At 40.4% G+C, this 24,650-nt stretch overlaps 1 protein-coding gene across 1 annotated transcript in view; it reads left to right on the forward strand.

Annotated features, from left to right (window-relative positions):
• WDR70 (WD repeat domain 70) overlaps window positions 1-24,650 on the forward strand; it is a 111,863-nt gene that overhangs the window by 17,864 nt on the left and 69,349 nt on the right. Inside the window, exons 2-4 of the mRNA XM_018564597.1 lie at window positions 10,914-11,013; window positions 20,667-20,751; window positions 21,784-21,922. Of these exons, the coding sequence (XP_018420099.1) occupies window positions 10,914-11,013; window positions 20,667-20,751; window positions 21,784-21,922 (324 nt within the window). The remainder of the gene's footprint in view (window positions 1-10,913; window positions 11,014-20,666; window positions 20,752-21,783; window positions 21,923-24,650) is intronic.

Raw genomic sequence — 24,650 nt, forward strand, 5'->3', positions numbered from 1 at the left:
GGGGGGGGGGGGGGAATACTAAAAGGGGAGTGAAGTGAGAGTGAATCAGGGCTTGATGTAATAGTGCCCCCAATCCCCGTCATGTTTTGGATTACACTCCAAAGGTAAGGTATTCAGGTGACCTCACGAACTCCATCCAAGGCAACCAAGTACTTGAAAATGAAGTGTAATTTGAAGAGATTGAGTTTGTGAGGTCCTCCATGCGGTAGATATCATTAATACGGTCTAAAACCTGTCGGATGGACGGTGGTTCAGGTTTTTTCCAGATGGCCGGAATACATGCCCTTGCTGCGTTGACTATATGTCTAGTAAGAGATCGGGAGTATGCACGCAAGGGGATGCTGTTGTGGTGTAGGAGAAAGAAGGCTGGGTCTCGGGGAACCGAGAAGTCAGAACATTTTTGAGTGAGGGCGTGGACCTTATCCCAGAACTGCAGGAGATACGGACAGGACCAGAATATATGTAGCATGCCTGCCGAGGACTGTTGGCACCTCCAGCACTGGTCCGGGGAATCTGGAAACAGTGAATGGAGGGTTTGCGGTGTACGGTACCATCTTGTCACAATTTTATAGCCCGACTCTTGGTATTTATTACTGATTGATGAGCTATAGGAAAGGGACAACAATTTGATTACGGCTTCTGGTGATATATTGATCTGAAGTTCCTCCTCCCATCTCATAAGAAACCGTAAGGAGGGTGGGTCCGGTGGTTGGATCAATTGCATGTAGCAGAAAGAGAGAATGTGACGTGGGGTATCCGTTTGAGTGCACATCTTTGCTGATGTTAAAGAGAGACTCCAGTCCAACGTGAAATCCTTCTATTTAAGAGAAGTCTATAGTGATTTTGTAAATATTTTCTTTTTTATTATTATTATTATTATACAGGATTTATATAGCGCCAATAGTTTGCACAGCGCTTAACAATATAAGGAAGACATTACAGTCACAATACAATTTAAGACAAGATGGTAAGGAGGGCCCTGCCAAAAGTCATGTTAAGAATAACATTTGTTTTTTTTTTCATTTAGTAAATATGAAGTGAATATTGTGTATCTGCATATGAAGTAAAACGTTTGGGTCCACTCTGAACTCCCCTTAGTTTCTTTGTTGAAAAAAGAGCTCAATAGCTCAAGCTGAAATTTACATAGTCACCTCAAAAAGTAAGGCTCCGATCACAGCTGAGTGGCTATCCTCACATTATTCGGCTGTATGGATACGCTCGGAGCTGCTCTAAACAAAAAAAACAATGCACTTCTATGTGCATTGTTATCACCATTGCGGGGACCTCGCATTGCTGGAGGGGAGGCGAGTATAGTGGCCCTTTAGTTCCACTTTAAGTGATTATTTGTAAAACAAATAAATTAATTAAACCATATGACTCATTGCACACAGCCTACCTGTTTGTATTTTATTATGCTTCTGCAGCTGACTAATTGGCTTGCCAAATTTTTGTGGCCGTCAGAGTCCATGTTTCTTGAATGAGCCAGTAAAAATGTAGGTTTGGGGTTCCATTGATATCGAAGTAAAATTGATTGCACTACTAGCCCATGCAGTCAGAATTACAAGCAATTTTTTGTAAAAGGTTTGATTTTCAAATAACAATGTTTTTTAGAGTGTTGTTACAATTTTTACAATCATTTGCATCTCCCTAGTTTAGTCAGATATAAGTTCAGACTAAAAGTTGTTCCATCTGTGGCTGGCCATACAGTAACAGAACATCGTCCTCCCTATGGCTGCAGATGACATCTACAATAAACGAAGTGAAGATTTGGCTGAAACAAACTGCACAAATATGTTTATGAATTTGTACAGTGTGTTAAAGTGGATTGTAGCGGAGGTCACTTGTTTTGTGCTAACAAAAATAGAACCTCTATCCTTTTCTTAAAAATTTCAGATTAATCAAAATACTCCTATTTGTGTTGGCTCATTTTAGCTGTTTTTAAGAAATAGACTAGCCAAACGTTCAGCAAAGACTCATTTTTAGAACCATTTTTAGATTATTTCAATATTTTCCCAAGAACTTGACTTTGGGTCATAATTCGTCTAAGTCTGCACCTGCATTCCATGATCCCTAGGAAATGGTTTGTTTACACTAGTAGATAGGAATCATAAAGATGTGGTATATAGTGTCCAGACTAGCACAAAGATGAGAATTCAAAGCTCAGTCTGTAAGGAAACCCAATCAGTAAAAATCATTTTAACAAGCTAATGTAATTTCAACAGTAATTTTCAATATTTTTAAATTCACAGCTTTTTTGACATGGTGATCCTGCCATGAAGGATCTTTCTCAGGCACTTCCTGTTACAGGAAGTAATATCTGGAGGCAGAGGCAGCTGTACCCGCCCCCTCCCCCGTCCGTTCCTCCAGTCAGCGCTGGAGGATCGGAGAGGGGGGAATCCCTGCAGGGACCCGTGACTGACAGTCACGACTCTCTGCAGGGAGATGATCGAGAAGTGAGCGAGCGACGGTATGTGTTCGCTCACTTCCCGATCTATTGAGCCGACGCGTGACAGTTTCATTGTCACGCGTCGGCTCGAACTATGAGGATGAGTGAAAATCACTCACCTCATAGTTCTCCTTTAACTCAGCTTCTCTTTTCACCTGTGTATTTGAATGTTTGCTTGAATTTCGCTTTTAAAGTGGACCTATACTAGCAAAGTAAACTACAAAGTAAAAGCAGGATTTAACAGAAGCCTCTATAATGTTCCTCAGCATACTTTTAAAGGGCCCCTGTCAAAAAAAATATTCTAATAACTGCTGTTACTTATAGAAAAAGGCAATAAATATTCAACTTTCGCTGTGCCCACACTGCCCAACACTGATCCGTTCACGACTTATCTACAAGTTTCACTGGGAATCGATATCCTGGGGCCCCTGTGGCTCTCACTGGTTCCACCTGCGGCTCTCACTGGTTCCACCTGCTAATCTCGTGTCACTGCAGGAGACTGGTGATGCAAACTCAGAGGGAGGTAAGATTGAGAGCTCTGGGCACCCAGTAGATCGACGCTCTGAAGTGTTGGTTTCTCAGCGGCTTTCGTGGGGCGAGAACTCGTGAATAGGCAGTGTTCACTGATGCTGGGAAAAGGTGGGTACTTACTGCTGCCTTTTACAGGTTACAGATGTTTTAACAATACATTTCCATGACAGGCTTTCTTTAATTGGCTGCTTCTTCCACCTTTAGTTGCCCCACTGGAGCCCTTGAAATCCCTTTGCAAATACTGACTTTCTGAAAGCTGTTGCTTTTCTCGGGTTAGACACTGGTTCATTCAGGGACTGAGCACTGCCTTGTGGGATAAGGCATGCTCATTCTCCACATAACAGTAGTAGGGGGTTTTGGGGAGTGTTGGTTGTGAGTTTTAGGGGTAGAGGGGAAAAATTGACAGTAGACTGAACCTTATGGTGTCTTCTATTAAATGTTGCCTTTATTTTTTCAAACTAAAGCTAACCAGTACTTGGCTTCAAGGCAATACAACTCTATTCCGCTGGTGTTAAACCTTTAGATTTATGGATGCAATCTGGAGATGAAAAGCACAATGCCCTCTGGCCGCTTAAAGTATTAACTTCTTAACAGATCTTGATTGGGACGTTCATAAATCATCAAATTTCTCTAGCCTTCACTTGTGCACAATTCTCCTTTTTCTCTTATCTATTGCTGCAGATCTTTGTGAAGTCCCAGTGACTGTGACATCACCAAAGGTCATTGACAATTAGCACAATTAACACTGTTCCTGTCATACTTGTCTCTGGCCACAAAGAGAAAGTAAGGATGCTGGGCCCTTTGAAAAGATCCCAGGAGCATATTTGACTGACCGCTGAAGCTGTCCTATAAATATATGAATTGTTTTGGCTTCCTTGCCCCAAATTTATGTTTGTCTATGCAGTTTGATGTGGAACCATATATAATGCAGGTTTCACTGAGAAGGTCATTGGGGCAGCCTTGTAACATTACACACATCTATGGCCTGCCTGAGGACTCACATCTGGAATTCCATTCATTCCTTGGATCAGCCTGACTCATACAGCAGAATGGCTAACTGTGATATCAGATTAGAACTTTCCCATCTGAGTCAGGGCCCTCAGGACAAGTGCCTCTCACGGCAAAACAAACCATCAAATATATTATTAGGCAGATGCAGGATTCTTGAAGTGATCAGGTTCTCTTTGAAATGACACCTAACACCATGTTGCCTTTTGTTATGGCTTTGAACTGTTTTATTTGTTTTATTCTGTATCTGCAGTGTCCAGAAGCTCCTTTTAAAGGGAAAGTATAGTGTGTCTTCAATGAGTATGAAGTTTGCGTTAAAATTGCAGTACATACCTTAAAGCTGAAAGTCAGTTTGCAAAATCATGTCACCAGCACACCAATAAGTTGAAGTCCAAAGTGTTTGTTTATTGGAACATCATGTCACCAGAACTATGCTCATCCTCCACATAACAGTAGTTGGGCTTTTGGGGAGCATTTGGTTGTGAGTTTTAGGGGTAGAGGGGAACAATTGATAGTGTACTGAACCTTATGGTGGCTTCTATTAAATGTTGCCTTTATTTTTTCCATTTCTGCCTTTATTAATTTCCATTTTTTTTTTCCAATGGGAACCACATCTGCCTGGGTTCCCATTACAATAGGGCATTTTGATTCCTTTTTGCTCACCTCACCATAGCTTTTCATGTTAATCAATTGTGAAAAATATGTGTTCATAGGGGCAGCATATTTGTCTATTATATATCTGAGAACTGCTTAGTAGTTCTGCTCAGTGACTAAAAAAAAGGATATAGTTCTCATTTTAGCTCAGTCTTTTTCTTTTGATGTACTTTTAAAGGTCAACTTAAAGTGTATATTACCCCAAAATGTATTACACACGTATCTGTATGAAATTTGTTTTTGGTTAATCAATCTTGTTGGGTTTTCTTGGTATTTCTAAGTAATAAGAGAACATTTGGGGGGTTGCATAACTGAACAAGATGGTATTTTTTTTTATATCACCTACAGTTCAGTCTAAAGGTGCCCATACACTGCACGATTCTCGTACGAGAATCACGGGAAATGCCGCGATCGTACGAGAATCGTGCAGTGTATGGCCACCTTTAATCTTACATCTAAAGATAGTGGATTGAAATTTACAGTATAGATTTAGTTGACAACACTTACCACCATTTCTGGTCTGAAGCCGGATGTTACAATCTTCTACCACTGTAATCAACAAAACATTGCCTTCCTCTGCTGCATATTCACTCCATTGGGCTTGTCCAGTACATTTAAGTGCCACAACCAATAAGAAACAATCAACATACATTTCTCATTAATGTTCAGTAAACTAAAATATGATTGGTTGTTGTATGTTACGGCACTTTTCCATTTGCCATGTCATTAGACGTTATACTCCTATACTGACATTTAAATAAGTACAGTTTTAAAATCTCTAGCTTTGTGTTTGAGAACAGTGACATTCCATTTGTCAAATATTTGTTTGTTTTGACACTTTTCTTCCTGCTTTGTGTGTAAACCTTGCTTGTTGACTTCGGCCCGAAGGCAATGCCATGTAATTGCTTTTCTGAGGTTAACGTGATTTGACAGGGCGGTCACAGGTGTATTCAAAGTTCATTTGCGTCCAGCAAGGTAATTTCTTATTCCAGACACTGTTTCACATTCTACTTTCCCACAATCGCGCTTTCTCTTTCCTCAAAGATTTGCCTTTGTTTACCTCAACCTCAGAATGTAGCCATGTTTCTAAGATTGTTTTGATTTGTACGCAATCTTTAACAGGTCTTAGTCATTTTTGTATTATTATCCGATGTTTTATTGTTTTTATATTCATTATTTTTTTAAATAATTTGTGTAAAACCTTTATTATAAGATAAATGTGTAATATAGATTGCAGCATATACTGGGCTTTTCAAAAAGAAAGTCCAGCATTCGCTTTGTAGTTGTTGACCTATTAAAGGAGAACTATGAGGTGAGTGATTTTCACTCAGCCTCATAGTTCTAGCCGACCTGTGACAATGAAACTGTCACAGGTCGGCTCAATAGATCGGGAAGTGAGCGAACACATACCGGCGCTCGCTCACTTCTCGATCCTGTGCCGGAAGAGAGTTGTGACGGGAAGGACTGGATTCCCCCCTCCCCTGTCTGATCCTCCAGCGCTGACTGGCCGAACGGACGGGGGAGGGGGCAGGTACAGCTGGCTCTGCCTCTAAATAGGCAGAGCCAGCTGTCACTCACGCAGCTGGGTGGATCCAGACATAATTGTCAGGATCCGTTCCGGCTGCGGCGTCTCAGTATACCGTGAGCTGAGCTTTGGGTGACGGAAGGATGCTAGTTTGTGTCCTCCCGTTACCCTTAGGAGAACTATGGGGAAAAGCCCTAACCCCATAGTTCTCCTTTAAAATTCAGATAGGCGCCATCCAGGAGAGAAGGAGGAGTGTGTCCCTTCGTTGACTTTATTCAGTTGGGTGTTTAATCTGGTATCTTGCTACTCAAGTTACAACACAGGCTGTTCGCAACATAGCAGTAAAAAAGCCTAATGCTTAGTTAGCTCTGTTGCCTCGCACTTACCATCTGTTGGTGGTAAATAAATATTCATATGAAGTATTATATATTTTTCTGACTAATCTCAAAAAGGAAAACAGTTCCTTGCTATAATAGGATTGCACAGGCTGATTTCCAGTGGGCTCCTGATTTATCCTTTACATACAAATTTCCGTTTGCATGCAAATGTATGTAACATTTTTTAAAGGAGAATTATGGTGAGAGTGAATTGGAGTGTGGCTTTGCGCTGTCAGCATATAGTAGGCAATAGCTAGATTATTTGTTAAACTGTAACACTCCAGATCACTCATACTGATCAGGAGAGGAACCCTTCAACCTGCATTGCAATTCCATTGTGTCTATGCTGGCAAAAGAAAACTTTTATCTTACCAATGTTGCTCTCTTTACTAAGTTGACAGTGCCGTGATGTGCTGATGCTCAGCCTATAATCTTGTCCAACCTGTATATGAATCTGCATGATTGATAGCAGTTCTGGCAGGGAACAGCACGGTGGGCCGTCCGAGTCTGTGATGTTCCACTGCAGCCGTGCTTCTATCCCAGCCCTCACCTTCATAGAGCAAGACATCGGGATAGAGGTCACGTGATTGCTATGTTTAAAGCCTATCTAAGCCCAAAAACAATAATTTAATATATTGCAGTTTACAAATCCTTACATGTGGTGGCTGCATCCAGCTTCTTTTTTTAAAGGCCTTTTTTCTCTTTATTTTCACCTGTTGATCTAGCTCCACTCTATTGGATACACCCATACATAGCAGTATTGTCACCCTGTGGGGAGGGTAGTGTTAGATTAACTTGATTTAGATGGACTTGATAACAAATCTGAACTCCAGCTAACACTTTTTAAAGCAGAACTACACCCTCCTATCCCTTAGAGCCAGTGTAGGTGCCATCTTAGCCTCTTTTTGCATTGCATTTGCCATGGTGCTGCACATGTGATTGGCTGTGAGACCAGCCATTTGAGGGCTTGAAAGTTCAGCTGAGAGCTGAAATAAGCACACTGGCGATCTTCACAGTTGGCATGCCTTAAAAGTATCTGTTTTGGGAAACCGTTAAACTGGTGGGTCCAGTTACCCTTAAGGCCCCATTCACACTGAGCGATTTATAGAGCGATTTTTGCAGCGATCTCGCTCATATTCCACGCGATATCGCTCTATGTAGCTTCTCCAATCCATTTAAATGGAGCTGTTCACATCTCGTCGCTCAATATCGCTCAATATCGCTTGTAGCTCCTACATGACCCTTTTTTCGAGTGATTTCAAGCGATTTTGCTCCTGATTGCATACAGCCCAATAGGAAAAAGTCGCTCAATATCGCAAGTCGTGCAATATCGCTCGTCGCTCAGCGTGAATGGGGCCTTAAGCAGTTACAGCAACCATTTATTTTTGTTATCCCTTTTGGGATAAAGGTTTTACATAAAGGAATAAAAGCTGACCATTATGAGCAACTCTGTCAGTGTTAAATGGTTTGTCTCAGCCCTCTATCTGCCAGTTTTGCTGGACAGCTTGGTCTATTAAAGAAAGTTGAAAAATAGTGGAGGACAACTGGAGCTGCACCACAGCTCACTAAAGTGCCAAAATGAATGGTCTGCCCTAAAACACGGTAATTCAGTGTGTTAACGTGAGTTAAGGAACCCTTAAAGTTTTCTGATAATACAAGTGCTCTTATCACACCTGATAATGATTTGAAATTACACTTTTAGCAGGTTTTTTTTTACTCTTAGCCTTTGATGGCCATTGCCCAGTGAATGTTAGAGGGATTGAGTGGCAATGGTAATTACTTACATTATCAAGAGATGCCTCCAACTGATCCTTCCTCTGGAGTAGTCAGGCAGGCAGGTTGTGTTTGGGCATTCCTTTACTATTGTTTCTCCCAAAATAAATTGGCACCATCTCTTCTCTTTGGCATAATAATGCAAGCTCAGGTGATACGAGCATACACATTTTATACCACAGTGCTTAAAAAATGTAATTCTTTGACAGCTGGCTCAGGCCAATGTGTCTGGCTGCCATTCAGCATCTATACCAGGGGTAGGCTAACCCCAGTCCTCCAGCTGTGGTGCAACTACAAATCCCATGAGGCATTGCAAAATTATGACTTACAGAGGGAGATACATGATAGGATTTGTAGTTTCACCACAGCTGGAGGGTCAGAGTATGCTTACCCCTGGACCTTATCTAGTATTAATCTGCATGTCTACAACAGAATTTACATTTGCTTTTTTTTGTAGTCCTTGTGTAATTTTTCTTTTCTAATGACCCATACAATTTTTTTTCCCTTGGTTATTTAACTTTAAGTTCTGCGAGTTTAGTCTGATGAACATACAGTTCTTTCCCAAATGTTTTGTCCCAGAAATAGCATGTATATTTTTGAGAAAGTGTTTTTCTTTGTCCCTTCCTGTAAATGTGCAGATCCATCCATTTACATTAGCCATCGTTACCCGGCACCATTAATGACCTCTCTTACACTTGTCACGGCCGTCTGGTGTTTTTCTCCCACAATCATAAACGCGTTCTGTCCATATTCCATTTTTATTGTCTTAATCCGCAGTGTTCTTGGAAAGGTCTCCTAAAAACATGTTGTTAATGTCCAAGAAAGCCGAAAGACGCACATAGGTTCAGCGAGCAATGACATCTTTGATCGGCCTGAGAAATGTTCACGGATCGAGTCCAGTTCAAAAAGTAGAGGGGCTTTCTTCCCCCTGCTACTAAAAAATAAAAAAAACCTATTGTATGCAGTCTGTTATTTCTCACTTGCACTTCTGTTGCTCGTAATATATATATTTTTTAGTTCCCGTGTCAAGAAACAGGTGATGTATTAAAGTGTGTGCATTTTTTTACCACAATTTATCTTAACACCCCCTCTCGCCTCCAACTACATTATTTTATTCCTCCTTTTCCAGTCTCGTGCGTATGATTCATTAACAAAATTCTGGTTCTTGCTTGCGTATTGTGTCTGCCTTCAAAAAAGGGAGCAAAAAAATACAAGGGAACCTTGGGGTTTTGATTTTGAGGAAAATGACATTTTCCAGAATCAGATTGGAGAGGGTTTTGGCATGGCTCCCGTACCTAGTGTCTACTTCATTCTGTAATTTACAAGAAATTATTTCTTTGTGTTTTGTTCTGTTAAGTCAACCATAAATCACCAATAAACTTGTTTAAGGATAGCTTGAAATTATTTAAAGATAAATGATCAAAGGAAAAATAACTATTTTCCTGCTGTATTCTGTGCACTTTACAGTGAGGAAAATAATGATTTGATCCTCTGAAGATTTTGTAAGTTTATCCACTTACAAAGAAATGAAAGGTCTATACGTTTTATCACAGGTGTATTTTAAATGATAGAGACAGAATATCAACCAAAGATCCAGAAAAAACACATGATACAAATGTTATAAACTGAGTTGCAGTTCAGTGAGTAAAATAAGTATTTGATCCCCTACCAACCAATAATAATTCTGGCTCCTCCCAGACTGGCTATGTGGTACACAGATTAGTTCTGTCAATTTTAATAAGGTGCTCCTAACGACAACTCGTTATGTATATAAAAGTCACCTGTCCACAAAATCTTTCTTCCATTCAAACCTCACCACCATGGGCAAGAAAAAACAATCAATTGCCCTCCGTCTGGAGCTCATGGGGTAAGAATGGGGTTAATTTCTTTGTAAGTGGGCAAACTTCTGCAAGGGATCAAATAAATAAATAATTATTTTCCTCACTTTACGTGTATTTTATGTCTAAAATGTAAAAAAAAAAAATAAAGTTCATCAAAGCTGAACTCCAGGAATTTATTAGAAAATAAAAGAAATGCCAACTAAAGTAGTTAGTTAGCTATTTATTAATTGAACTGCTTCTGTCGCTACATTTTAAGTGTACACGTGAAAGAGATCAACTTAAAGCTCAGCTTTGGCAATTTATTTATCTTTACTTATAATTAATGTAGGCAGTGTTATCAATGTGTATTTATGTATTATAAACCTGGTTTCTGGGTATAATTTTTAAATATCTATGTATGTACATTGGGGCATCCTCTTTTCTCATTGGTAACTGCAAACAGTAGAGAGTCTGCAGTAATGATTGGTAGCTAGAGACCACATGACCTTGGCTGGCTAGGCTGGGCAACAGCAGTTCTTCACATGGCAAGAAAGGGGTACTGTTTCAATAGCGAACATGTGTTCTATTAATTCACATGAGATTTAAATTTGAATCACAGGTCTGTTTATTACAGTGTACATCATGACTGTGTACATCTAACCTGTAAAAGAGAAGTAATTTACATCCTGATTCCTAAAAAGCGCATCTCTTCATAACATCTATCAACAATGCAATGTTTACAGCATCCAATATATAATTCTCTTTTATTTGTTTTTTAGGTTCACACAAAATTTCACTGCAGACAGGCTCACACACCAGGTACAGAAACTTCCTGTATTGTTTTCTCCTATGGTGGCACCATCCTTGCTACAAGAGGAGGTAGGTACCAAATGTCTCATGGAAAATAAGTAATTTTGAATAAGAGCATTACTGAGATATACCAGAAAGTGTGGGATTGGGTATATATATATATATATATATATATTGTAACAAGGACACTCCACTGTAGACCGGAGGTGCAAGTAAAAACCTGTCTTCTATGGGGCCTGTAGTTGATCATAAGGAGGGTATAACGTCTAGGCATTGTATTCAGTCTTGTATTACTATGGGGTTCATGTGGCTGTGCATATTTTGGATGACCTATTTTTTGCTCACCTTAATGTTTTGCTTACTATGGTCCCTAGTGGAGATGAGCCTGGGCTTGGTGCCAACCAAGTTTGCCTGAGTTTGCCCAAGCCGATTCAAAACTCTGACTACCACTCCTCCCTTCCCCGAGCCCAGTCAGTGGCAGCAGTTGTGGCAGGACATTTCCCACCCCTTTCTGACTTTTAGCTACGGGGTGGAGAATGTGCCTCTCCATAACTGATTGGGCCAGATAGAGGGGGTGGCAGTCACAGTTTTGAGCTGGCTTGGGCGAACTGGGTTCACACTAAGCCCCAGCTCATCACTAATCCTTAGCTGTTTAGACCACACCTACAATGATCTCACTCTCCTAAGTTAGAACATAACCCCAAGCTATTGTATTACAATTATTATCATACCTTAGATGGATAGATAATTTACCTTTGGGAAAACATGGAGAAATTTTGGTAAAAACTCAACAAATTAAATGCTTTCATCTAATGGTGAGCTTTGAAACTAGCCCTAAGATAAGTCATATCATTGTTCCATATTTGCCAATTGATTCAGTCGGTTAAAAATCCCTGAAGAATCCTGTGTACTGCTGTGCTAGGACAAATAGTCTGCCATAGTATGTTCCTGAAGGAAGAGCACATCTGATGTGTGCTATCCAGTGGATAGAAGTATGAAAAGCAAATAGGTTTCAAGGAATGATTAGAAACTAGTGTGTTCAACTACCGCTTACTTGTGCAAATATGTTATATATTGTTTTTACACTATGCATATCCTTTTGAAATTTCTATTTCTCTAATACAGTTCTTTTAGACCTCTTCACACAGACATGCGATCAAATGTATTTATAGGACAAACACATTTAAATGCAATGATCTTAAATGGTGTGATGCTCAAAAAAAAATTTGCAAAGAAAAAAAATAGAAATCTGTGTGTCCAGGGACAGATTAGATACTCTGAACGTGTCTAATGCATGTTAAATGCAGGTACATTTAAACGCAGGAGAAATTGATCTGTGAAGTATGAAGTTTGTTTATAAAACTTATGCAGGAGGCCCATGTAAATTACAGCTTAAATTTAAAGTGACACTAAAAGCTACGTATCCCCCCCCCTCCCCCCTCTCAATGCTCGTGTAAAGACCTTATGTGATGCTTCTTGATGTGAACAACATATTCCTTCAAGACATTTCGAGCCATCCTTCAGCGCTAATGCCGCTGTCCTATTGCCTGGAGTCCCCTTGCTCCTACAAGGTCCCACAGAGACACCCTTGCGTGCTCCCTCTTGGCGTTCGTCAATTGCCTAACACTGTAAGACACTCCTCCTGCCGCCTCCTGGAAGTTGAGAAACCTGCTCTACCTGGAAGTTAAGAAACCTGCGCTCTGCGGCCGGGACCGAGCAGCAGAGAGGAGGTGTTTATTGTAATTGCTTGCCACACTAGTCCACTCACATATATTGGGGCATGCTACACTGCTTACTAGCAGTGAATTAAGATAAAAACACCTAAGAGTTTTGTACCACTTTAAAGTGCATATTTACCCAGATTTGTTCTCTATACACAATACATTATTTCATAGGCTGCCTTTATCCAAACGCAATATTTAGATGTTGGGTTTTCACCACAGTGATAACTATTCTACAAAAAAATCACTTAAGACTCCAGTGGTGTGATTAGCCAGAATCGCTTGTCTCTGCCTCCCGCCAAAGGGCCTTAGCAAAGGTGTCAGGTTCTTAAAGCAGAACCCCCCCCCAATTATATTTTATTACTTTATAAAATAAGGTAGCAGTTTGATGTTTTTATGACTTTGGCACTTAGGCGAAAATTCTGGCAAAGATCTCTCCCCCATGTAATTCTTGGGAACAAGTGGGTAACTTCAGCCATAGCTGATCACCTGTTTTCTATGGGGCCAGAAGCCGAAGGGACCCATCTCTGCCTAGCTGCATAGAGATTTACACAGGCAGCAATTATGATAGAATTTTACTAATTCTTTGATCCTGGCAACACCCTACACAGCAAGTAATTCATCCCTTGTGATTTGTGCCAGTTTTTTACTCCATAATACTACCTATCATGTTTAAGCCCTAAAGAATAGGGAGGTCTTTGAACTCTTGAAACACATTGGCTGTTTTGTGTTGTTGTTTGTGAACCCATTCGATTATTATTTTTGAATCTCATTCTCTCTTGTTTGCTGCGCTCATCGAATTGTATACTGAATATGCATATATATTCAATCCTGGATTTCCTTGTTTGTGCGATGTCCAGTTTCTGTTGAGAGCTGCCTCACCGGAGCCATTGTGCTTTATCACATTCCAACCAATCCTCTGAATATTTGAATCCAGCGCCTCACCTGTACTTGTTCTATAGCTGATCATCTGTTTGCTACAGGGGCCAGAAGCAGAAGGGGCCCATCAATGTCTAGCTTAATAGAAATGTATGCAGGCAGCATTCATTTTTTAACAATACACTTGGATATAATTATTGTGAATGTAGTTTAAAAGGCACTATTATTGCTATAAAAGCTAAGGGTTTTTGGTATCTCCCGAGGTGAATTGCCTTTGAGATGGAGATTAGAGTGTGTGTGGAGGATGGGGGTATTTGTTATGGGCCCTCTTTAACGCATACAGTAGTTAAGGCCATACCTGGCACATATAAGAAGGCAGAGAATAATTAGACTTGCAGGCAGCCATACAAAACTGAAAAAAAAACTGTTGTAAATGGAGCTAGCCTTTCAAATACATTGGTGAATTTTGTGATAATTGGTGCAAAAAGAATCAAAAAATCGTATTCCAGCTGTCATTGGTCTGCTTCAGATACAGAGTTAAGTCAGCAGTTTAAATCTTTTGGCAGCTCTGCAATTTTTCTTTCTCTTAATTTTTTTTTTCCCCGCTGCTTTTCATAATTAGGCAATGTTGTTGTCTTTAGTTTTCTTTGCTATTTTGTGAACATGAAGTTGTAGTAAAGAAAAATGTGAGGATTAAATAACTCCTGTCATTTTACAATCTTCACTCATGCTTTCCCCAGGGTGCCTGTGATAAGAGCTAGTCGACCATGATGTAGCCCGTCACAATCTATTTTTCATCTGGTAAATGTAGAAAATGAGCTGGGATTGTACAGGCTGTCAGACACTGCTGATTAGAGGATTTGTAAGACTACGCTACAGATTTCCCTTAACTCATTATTATGTATACCTTCCAGTCATTGTTATTTCATTTAAAGTAGGCCTTTCCTTTTCCGTCTGAAAATGCTACTTGCCTAACTATTATGCTAACTTTGATTGTTCATACTGGGGTGGGGTATTTGGTTTAAGAGAAGAGACGCCTTTCGACTCAGTATTATTACAGGAGAATAAGTGTTATTCCAAGTCTTCAGTACTCTCCGAGTAACTGACCTAGAAAATAAAATGCAGGTCAAAAGACTAAAGAATGGTCTGAAGTTGTTTATCTACATACTTGCTCATGGCCAGTGACTTGAAATATTTTAGATAGAGGTAAAGCCTGACGGCCAGGTACCTAGCATTTGTGGCATATAAAGTCATCAGTGGAAGCTTGCAGGTTTCTCTTAGAAAAGGTTTCATTTGTGTTCACTTCTTTTCTATAGTGCCGGGATATTCTGGAGCAACTCTTGCTGTTGGTGGTTCTGTAGAATTTCTCGGGATCAGACGGAACATTAATACAGAGTGTCCATGTGTTTTGAAGGCCTAGATTTTTGCAATGCCAAAGATGTCTAACGGTTTAGGACCCCAACTAGTTCTTTGCTCCGGTTCCAGCAGTCATGTGTACAGCTCCCCAAAGGACTAGTCACCAGTATTGCCTATGTTTATCTTGGCTAATATTTTCCTCATTACTAATGTACAGTGCCTTGTTCTACACTTTGTCTCTGTATGGAGATGACCATCTTGGTCTTGTAGGAAAGTTACCTAATGCAGATCATAGTGGAAACTGGTTCCCGCTTCCCCGCACACAGTGAAGAAGGTTACTTGACAAGGGGGTCTGAGTGGGTCAGCTCATAGTCAATACTTCCCAGTCAACAAAAACTTGACAACTGGTGTTTGTCTAGCCCAGGTATACAGGCGCAGAAGCTAGCATAGTTAACTTACAGTAAATATTACTCTCTATTGGTTTGGAAAACAGCATAGCCTATAATCCCCCTTTAAATCTGACAAATGAAAGAGACGTCTAAGTATGGCAAGTAAAAAGCTCTTCTGGGGGGAACCATTTCCTCCTTCCTGTCATTGTAAACTGGGCTTTTTGTGCCTGTTATTTAGGTTTTAAAGCTCATGTTTTCAAACCCCCTTCTAAACCAATTCTCTTGAGAAGGTAAGGCAAGTTATTGGTGAGAAACCTGCAATATTTTATACTTCCTTTATTTTCATTAATGTGTTGTGACTGTAGTTTGATGACTCACTTGTACCCTATCCAGAAATGGAGCAGTAAGGTAGCGTAAATCCAACTTAGAGTAGTTAGCTGGAAGGGAACCAACTAACACAGATGTGCATTGGGTTTTACAGTAACACACCTGCTCAATGTGTAGATTAAAATAGGATACAATTTAACCCCTGCAGTTGGTCTTCAGCACGTGAGACAGTGACACTTGGCAGGCCTAGCTAGCCATAAAGGGTTAAGTGCAAAGGGAAACCCAGTCCCTACAAGAAATGTTTCTCTTTCCCAGTTTGATAAATGCATTCAATGCAGTAATGTCAGAGACAGATTGTGTTTTTTTTTTTCTCGTTTTAAATATAAGTGTGAAGAACAAAGTCTGGCTGTAGGACATGTGTAAATTTAATATCCTAGGTTTTATGTACTGCTTACTTCCATACATGGAGATATTAGACTGGGAAAAAACCCGAAAACCACCAAGACATTGTACATTTGTTACAGTAGTGGACACTAGGCAGTGCTGTGTTCTTGTGCAGCTCGAATGTCTCAGTTGTTTCCAAGAACATCAGTCACGTAGGCCTCGAACAGGGTAGTTATATTATATGGCGCTCTTAAAGTAAAATTTAAGTGATACTTCAGGCAACCTGCTAAATAAGCAATGTTTTTGCAGGTAAAACAGTATATACAGTCATTTAAAATAGTTCACTCCAAACAGTGCCTAGAGAGGAGATATACTTGAACATAGTACATATTACATTTACATGGTGTATTCTTTCTCATAATCTACATTAAAGGAGAACTATGGGGTCAGTGTTTTTCCCCATAGTTCTCCTTAGGGTAATGGGAGGACACAAACTAGCGTCCTCCCGTTACCCTAAGCTCCGGCGTCTCACGGTATACTGAGACGCCGGAGCGGATCCCGGCATCGACGTCGAGATCCGCCCAGCTGCGTGAGTGACAGCTGGCTCTGCCTATCTAGAGGCAGAGCCAGCTGTACCCGCCCCCTTCCCCCTCCGTTCCGCCAGTCAGCGCTGGCAGATCGGAGAGGGGAATCCAGCCCCTCCCCCTGTCACGGCAGAGAGCCGTGACAGGATCGAGAGGTGAGCGAACCCGGTATGTGTTCGCTCACCTCCCGATCTACTGAGCCGACCTGTGACAGTCTCATTGTCACAGGTCGGCTAGAACTATGAGGTGAGTGGAAATCACTCATCTCATAGTTCTCCTTTAACAAAATTGCAGATATGCCACATGGAAAAAGTAAATGCACCCATACTTTTACCACCACTTCAGATCCATGAAATTAGAGACGGGTGTTCCAGATTAGATAAGAATGATTAGAACTTCCTTGAGTATACAGGTGTAACCTGTCCTGGTGTTCTATTTGCTATTGACATGTGTGGGGTGCCATCATGCTAGAATCAAATGAGATCTTTAAGACTCTTAGAAATAAGGTTGTGGATGCAGTGGTGTCAAAGAAGATTGCACCAATTAAATCTGCATGTGAGGTGTGCCAGAAAAAAAATCCAGTAAGAAGATTAGAGCAAGACTACAGTTTGCCATTGATGAGGCCTTCTGGAACAATGTGCTGTTGAATGATAAATCAAAGACAGAGTTGTCTGACCACAGTAATAGTAGATATGTTTGGCACAAATTGAAAATAGTATTTCAGGAGAAGAACCTTTCTGTAAAGCATGGTGGCGAAAATGTTATGGTTTGGGGTTACTTTGCTGCTTCCAGGCCTGGGCAGCTTGCAGTCTTTGTTACATAGTATTTGAGGTTGAATAAAGACACAGGTCCACCAAGTCCAACCTTTGTGTGTCTGTGTGTGATTGTGTATGTGTGTACACAAGTCCCTGTGTGTCCTTGTTTTTAAGTGTACCTGTACCCCTGTATGTTGCGGTCTCTGAGAAAGGTATCTAAATGCTTTTTGAATGATTCAATACTCTCAGCTGATACCACTTCTTGTGGCAGCAAGTTCCAGACCTTTACCGCTCTGACTGAAAAAAGTCCCTATGCCCCTTGTGGTTAAATCTTTTCTACACCAATTTTAGGTGGTGGGCTCTAGTCTTTGTTATGGAGTGTACCGTAAAAAATTTATTGCTAGTTTATCACCCTTACCTGTAGGTTCTATTTGAATGAGAATTTAATGTTTGCCTGTTCAGATATCCTGAAAAAAGTCCATATTAGCTTGATGGAATTTGAACAGCATTGGATTCAAGCTGTTTAGCAAAATGCACATATGATACATATAAAGGAGCACACTGCATCTTAATCGGCAGAACCCAGAATTGTACCACCATTCAGTCTGGAGGTCTCCTTTAGATTACAAAAGATAACTTCACTAATCTAGTCCATAATACTGGGTGTTCTTGGTTGGTTGATTGGTGCCGATACTGGGCATTTTCACGAGTACTCGTACTCGTAAAGATGCCACAATACTAAGTGCTGATATCGGTGCTATACATTTTTTAATGGGTTCAGCTGCCTGAGGTCTCGCACTTGCTGGGGACCTCAGCAGCCTTGTACGGACCTCACGGTGGCTGTCTTTTTACATTGCCGATCCAGCCGCACATTGCCTCCTCCTCCCACACCCGTGAGACGCCGCACACAACCCTGGTCAGAATATACATCCCTGGGGAGTCACTGCACACAGCCCTGGTGAGAATTCACAGCCCTGATGAGACGCTGCACACAACCCTGGTGAGATTGCACGCAGCACTGGTCAGACCCCGCACAGCCTCCTGAGACCCCACACAGCCCTGGTGATCAACACCGAGTATGTAGCTTCATGTTATTCGGCATTTCTGTATAATAGATGTGTTGGGATTTGTAGTCCTCTATCACTTTGGTATTCTGCGTTGTTGTATAATGTATTGCTGGGATTTGTAGACCCTCTACAGCTTGGAGTTAGTGGCAGAATTACCAGGGGGTCACAGCAGTTGCAGCTGGGCCCTGGCACTGCACCACTGTCCTAAAATCATGACTGTGTATTGTTTTAGAAAAACTGTCACATGGCACTAAAAAAAGGTATTGGTACTTGAGGAAAAGTATCGGTATTCCTACCAGGTCTTGGAAAAAAATGGTTTCGGTGCATGCCTTGAAAAAGTGGTATCGGTGCATCCCTACTAATTAGGTTGAGGTTCATGCAGAGTAAGCAGACTAATAGTCCTAAATCTAATTGTTACTGTATCCACATGCTTCAATCGTTATCTCAATGAAAAACATTTTATACTATTACATTTTTGATACATTTATGTCATATTTCATTAATAAATGTGATTTACAGACATATGGCCTTCAAATTAAAAACGTGAATATTTTATAGGACTTGATTTGATTCGTCTTTCTAGTTATCTAGTCTGTATAGAGTTTTCTACGCTGTCTGGCCAAAATAAAAGTCACCACCTGGATTTAGCTAAGCAAATAGGTCAGAACCTTCCGTTGGATAATAGATCTAGGTTATGTGCCCAAAAAATTAGGTCAGCTGTCTACCTGAATATACTGAATGGCCAGGTTTTTCCATTAATGGCTTTTTTCTTCCCTGATGGCACATTGGGGAATTTATCTGGCTCATATTGTGAAAGTGGTTCAGGGAGCATGAGACTTCATTTTCACACATGGATTGGCCACCACAGAGTCCAGACCTTAACCCCATTGGGAATCTTTGAGATGTGCTGGAGAAGACTTTACACAGTGGTCCGACTCTCCCATCATCACTACAAGATCTTGGTGAAAAATGAATACAACTTTGGACACAAATAAGTGTTGTGACATTGCATAAGCTCATCGAACTGATGCCACTGCGAATACATGCCGTAATCAAAGATAAGGACAGTTCAACAAAATATTAGAGTCTGTGACTTTTTTTGAGGAGGCAGTGTATATTTGACCATGGAGTGCTCCGATAGAGACAGTCCTGAGATGACCAATGGGGACTTATGAGTGTAACTCAAAGTTCTCCATAAAGTCCTATGTAATCTTTTACCACCATAGAAATCATGGTAAACATAGTGAGAGTTTTAAAGCTCTGTTCACTGAGGGCAGACATAAACACTAGTTTTTATTTGCTTCAATTGTACCTTTGTATTCAGGCTTGTCCCCTAATGCAGTACCTGGTGCAATGAAGAAGGTTAAAGTAACTGATCCTAAGCAATGACGTTTTAGTTTATTGAATTCATATTCCAGAGAGATGATTTGTGACTGGATGTGAGAAGTTACTGCATTGTGCACATCTTCACTATATTTACAGGTTGACCCAAACAGTTTTCTAAGTGATGGCTAGCACAATCTTCAACAGGCTTGGCCAACTATAGCGATGTGCAAATCCCACAAACACAATTGGTCTGGATGGCTGCTAATCACCAGTGCCTGCTTAGAGGTCTTGGAACGATTAGTATTCCATCACAGCTGTTCATTATCTATGTGAATATCAGCTGAAGATCTCTGTGGTTAATGGTTAGGGTCTTTTACAATTGTCATGCTCTCTAAGCTTTCTCTACTGGTAATTATCATGTATACATGATCATTTACTGTAGGGAAGGCTTAAAGAGACCCTGTCACCAAACCATTTCAACAACAATCTTTCTGTAAGATATGTGCCTTCAATATATTTTATTCATGATACTTACATGTTAAACCCTCTCTTGTGTAGACATCCATAAGGTCTGAGACTGCCACCATCTTGTATGCAATGTCAAAAGCTCCAGCAGACTGGATCTGACACTCTATAGTATTCCACTTCATTCCTCCCTTGGCAGCTATTTAAAAGTCATGTAGGGAGATGACAGGAGGGGGGGGGGGGGGGGGGGGGGGGGGGCGGGGGAACTCCCAGAAGGAGAAGGGGTTATGTCATGAGGGAATTGCAAGTGATTTAAAAACTCGTTTAAGCAAAGGAAAACAATGCACATAAAAATGTAAAAACCCTGTATGTTTGTGCTTTTACTTTTAAGTCAGTGACTCTCTCATGGTCTCTTTAAAAATGCCCCCTCATTAACGCTTACTACAAATTATTTACTCAATTATTTTAGGGGATGATACACTAAAAACATGGGACATGAGGAACTTTAAGAAACCTATCCACACGGCGAACGGCTTGTCCAACTACTTCCCAATGTAAGTATTCCGTTACTGTATAGTTCCTGGTTTGTGTCTGGTTTCTTTGTCTGTTTAAAGCACATGGTTATTAAACAATTAGTCACATGTACAGGAGTAACACACAGAAGGTTCTATATTACATACCGCATTGTCTATTCCGATTTGTTAAGGCTCTGTGTCATGGTTCTGGGAAGAACAACATGCTAAGGAGACAACATCATTGCACTCTAGAGCCTGCGTCCAATCTTATATCGGCATCCTGGTGACTAAGGTATAATATAAAGCCAGAATAGCTCACTTCTTGGAGCTCCTCATGGATTCATTATGATCACATAAACAATCCCTAACCATAATTATATCCCATTTTGTAGTCACCTTTTTGTAAGTTAACCAGTGTATACACTGATGTTTTTTTATATTAATTTTATGAAAACTTTTTTTAAAAATAATAAACATTTTTTACAGGGTACTTTTGCAACTATTGGTTTGCAAATAATGCTAATTATACTGTAAGAATGTTGTGGATCTTTTGGCTGTAACGTGGTATGAGACCACTATGGGCCCATTGACCAGAGAGTAGTCTGATTGAATATGTTTAATGCACATATGTTAACATGCATTGCGTTAAGACAGCCCATTAATTTGCAATGTGCTGCTATGCAGGTGTGGGGGGGCATTCACATCATATGAAACCGTGTTGCACCATTGAATGTAATGTTACTGCAATGCTGTGTTGCGAATGGGCCCTGACATACATGAATGAGCAGCATCTAGTCACAGTTCAGCTGGTTGCACTAAAAGCCTAAGGAGTTGTTTCTTTATTGGGTGTAATTTTTGTTTTTGACAAGTGTGATGAAACCCCATACCAAAACCATTAAAATATTTGTAAACCCATTAAAGAAGAACTCCAGGATGTATTAAAATTAACCCTTGCAGTGGGGCTACACCCTACACACACGCACCCCCCACACACACTTTTTTTGTGGTCCAAGTATATTTGCCAAATGCTACCTAAATAAATTGGCAATTGTTTCCTTATTTTTTCCACAGGACAGACTGTTGTTTTAGCCCAGATGATAAACTCCTGATTACTGGAACTTCAGTCAAGAAAGGAGAAGGTAGCGGAATGCTGGTATTCTTTGACCTGGTGGATTTCAAGAAGGTTTATGAAATTCCAGTTACAGATGCTGTAAGTATTTTTTTCTTTATATAATTATTAGGGATGCACCGATACCGTTTTTTCAGTATCGAGTACCGATATTTTTTTTCCGGTACTCGCCGATAACGGAAGTCCCATTAAGGAAGCATGTAATGACTGGTCGCCCAGCTTACCAATTAGCTGGGAAGCCATCTCCATGATTCCTCATCACCAGGTGACGAGGAAGCATGAAGCCAGCTTCCCGACCAAGTAGGAAGCTGGACGGCAAGTCATTACACGGTGCCCAGCTTCCTGATTGGCCGGGAAGCCGGCCCCATGTTACCTCGTCACCAGGTGACGAAGAAGCACGGAGCCAGCTTTCTGGTCAATCAGGAAGCCGGGGGGCGAGTAATGACTTCCTGATTGGCCCGCTTTTCAACCCATCAGAAACCAGGGCAGCGAGTGAATACCGAATTGATGAGGGAGCATGGAGCTGGCTTCCCGGCCAATCAGGAAGACGGGCAGCGTGTAATGACTTGCTGCCCGGCTTCTTGGTACCGAAAGTTCCAGTATCGGGATAGGCATCAGGAACATTTGGGCGAGTACCCGTCCAAATACTCGGTATCGGCACCGATGCTGATGCTAGTATCGGTGCATCCCTAATAATTATAGTAAGCAACTAAAGTCAATGGACTGTTAAAAGTCCAGACAGAATCCTTTTTTAGATCTGAAAGTGGGTTTTTTTTTTGTATGATCATAATATGGCACAGCAGACTATGGTTTCCTAAACATGTATTACTGCTGGTATATTTTGTCATTCTGCGTTCAAATACAAACTAAATGCTGATTGGAGATTTTTTTCTGTATTTATCAGCCAGTGAAATGGAAAGAGAACAAAAGAAAGAATAATAATATTTTTATTGAGCCAGTCCCCCCAAAACATGATGGACTGAATCTGCTCCTGTCCTCCTATATTTCTTTGTAACTGCAATAGAAAGATCTCCCTACAAAAATGTATGTCTCCCTGTAGGATTTGGATGTGTTTCCCACCTCTGTGTGTTCCAGCATCTCCTGTTGCACTTTTCTAATATAACATAAATAAAAGTGTCAACAAGGAGTGTGGGAACTTCATAATGGCCACAGCCGATGTGCAGACCCAGAACCTCGGTGCAGAAATCTCCTCCCCAAAAGAGTTTTTGAGAAATGTAAGATCAGGTTGTTTAATACTTAAGCATCTACCAAGAACTGAAATGGGTGGATTGAGCCTTTGTTACGACAAGAAAGTTATGACTATTATATTATTTTTAATATACATTTTATATATATATCTATATAGATATATCTATATCTATATAGATATATATATAATATTTTTAAAAAGCATATATATTTATATATAAATAAAAAGGCCAAACAAACAAAATAGTAGAAAAATGGGGTGTGGAGGCAGGACAAGATATTTGACCCACAAATACTGCAGCTTATTGGGTTTGGGGTTGAGATTCCTAAAACCAAACTGCACCCATGAGACTGCAAAGGTTTTCGCATGATGTGGAGACTCGGGTTCTAATAAGGAGCCTAATAATACGTGGTATTTAGCAGCAATAACAATCTCTTCCCAGTAGATCTAGTGTAGGAATTTTGTAGACTGGCCACTAATTGGAAATGTTTTCTCCTCTACGCTCATTGTGTAGTTTAAGGAGAACTAAAGGCTAATGCTGGAGAGCTGTAAGTGCTTTTATATGGATGCACAAGCAGACTGCAGTATGTTATGTCTGAAGAGGGATTTTTGTATCCATTTAGTAGCAGCGTATCACTTTTCATGTTGAAGGAACAAAACATGACTGGACAAAAGGAATTGACCAAAATGCCAGGAATTAGAAAAACACCATTCTACTTCCACACCTTTAAAGATCATTTGATTTGGAAGTGTCTGCATCTGTAGATTTTTCTGGCTATTTTGGAGAGAGAATCATATTGACTGACTTGAATGGCAAGTGGGCCCGAAAAAGAAAGCCACTGAAAACCAGAACAAACAGAGGCCATGCAAAAATTTCAAGTGGCTAATTTGTAAAGTGGGAGCATGAATAGCAAGCAGGAGTCTAAACAGTCCCTAAACAGTAATGTTGCCTATAAATCGAGATGCTTGGCAGGCTTTTTTTTTCTTTTCTACCTAAACCCCTTAAGGTAGAAAAGAATGTGATAGAAAAAAAGCTTCTATAATTGGCTTCTTGAATACCCCAAACCACTTGGACAGAGACATATTAGTCATGGATTATAACTGAGAATTGGCTGAACTTCTGTAACCTGTGTTATTTGCAATAAGGATTATTTTGTATTATATATTATTATGGATTATACATGATACTTTCAGCTCTCATTGGTTTTGCTTGCTAAAAAAAACCATACTTGTAATGACAAAATATGTCTGTTATAACTTAGTGAATTGAGCCTAATATATTCATTTGATATTATTTTGGAAACTGAGGAGTAGAAGCTTGAATAACAGCAATTGCCTCCCTGCTCTGTGTGCTAAGAGAATGTTCTGGATCCCTCACTGAAGAAATAAGCAGGGAAGCAACACGGCAAGCACAGCAACTCTTCCATAGGTGTGCCTTGCACTTGGTCATGTGACATTCCATCACATGATCAAGTGCATGGAATGCTGCACTTTATGCCAGTCCTTAAAGCCACACTAAACGTAGGAGTTAAAACTTAAAATGCATTTGAGTACCTTAACTATTAACAAAAATGGATCTTATTTATCTATCACTTGGCT

The sequence above is a fragment of the Nanorana parkeri genome, unplaced genomic scaffold, assembly GCF_000935625.1.
Source record: "Nanorana parkeri isolate BGI_ZX_2015 unplaced genomic scaffold, ASM93562v1 scaffold764, whole genome shotgun sequence".
Classification (NCBI taxonomy): domain Eukaryota; kingdom Metazoa; phylum Chordata; class Amphibia; order Anura; family Dicroglossidae; genus Nanorana; species Nanorana parkeri.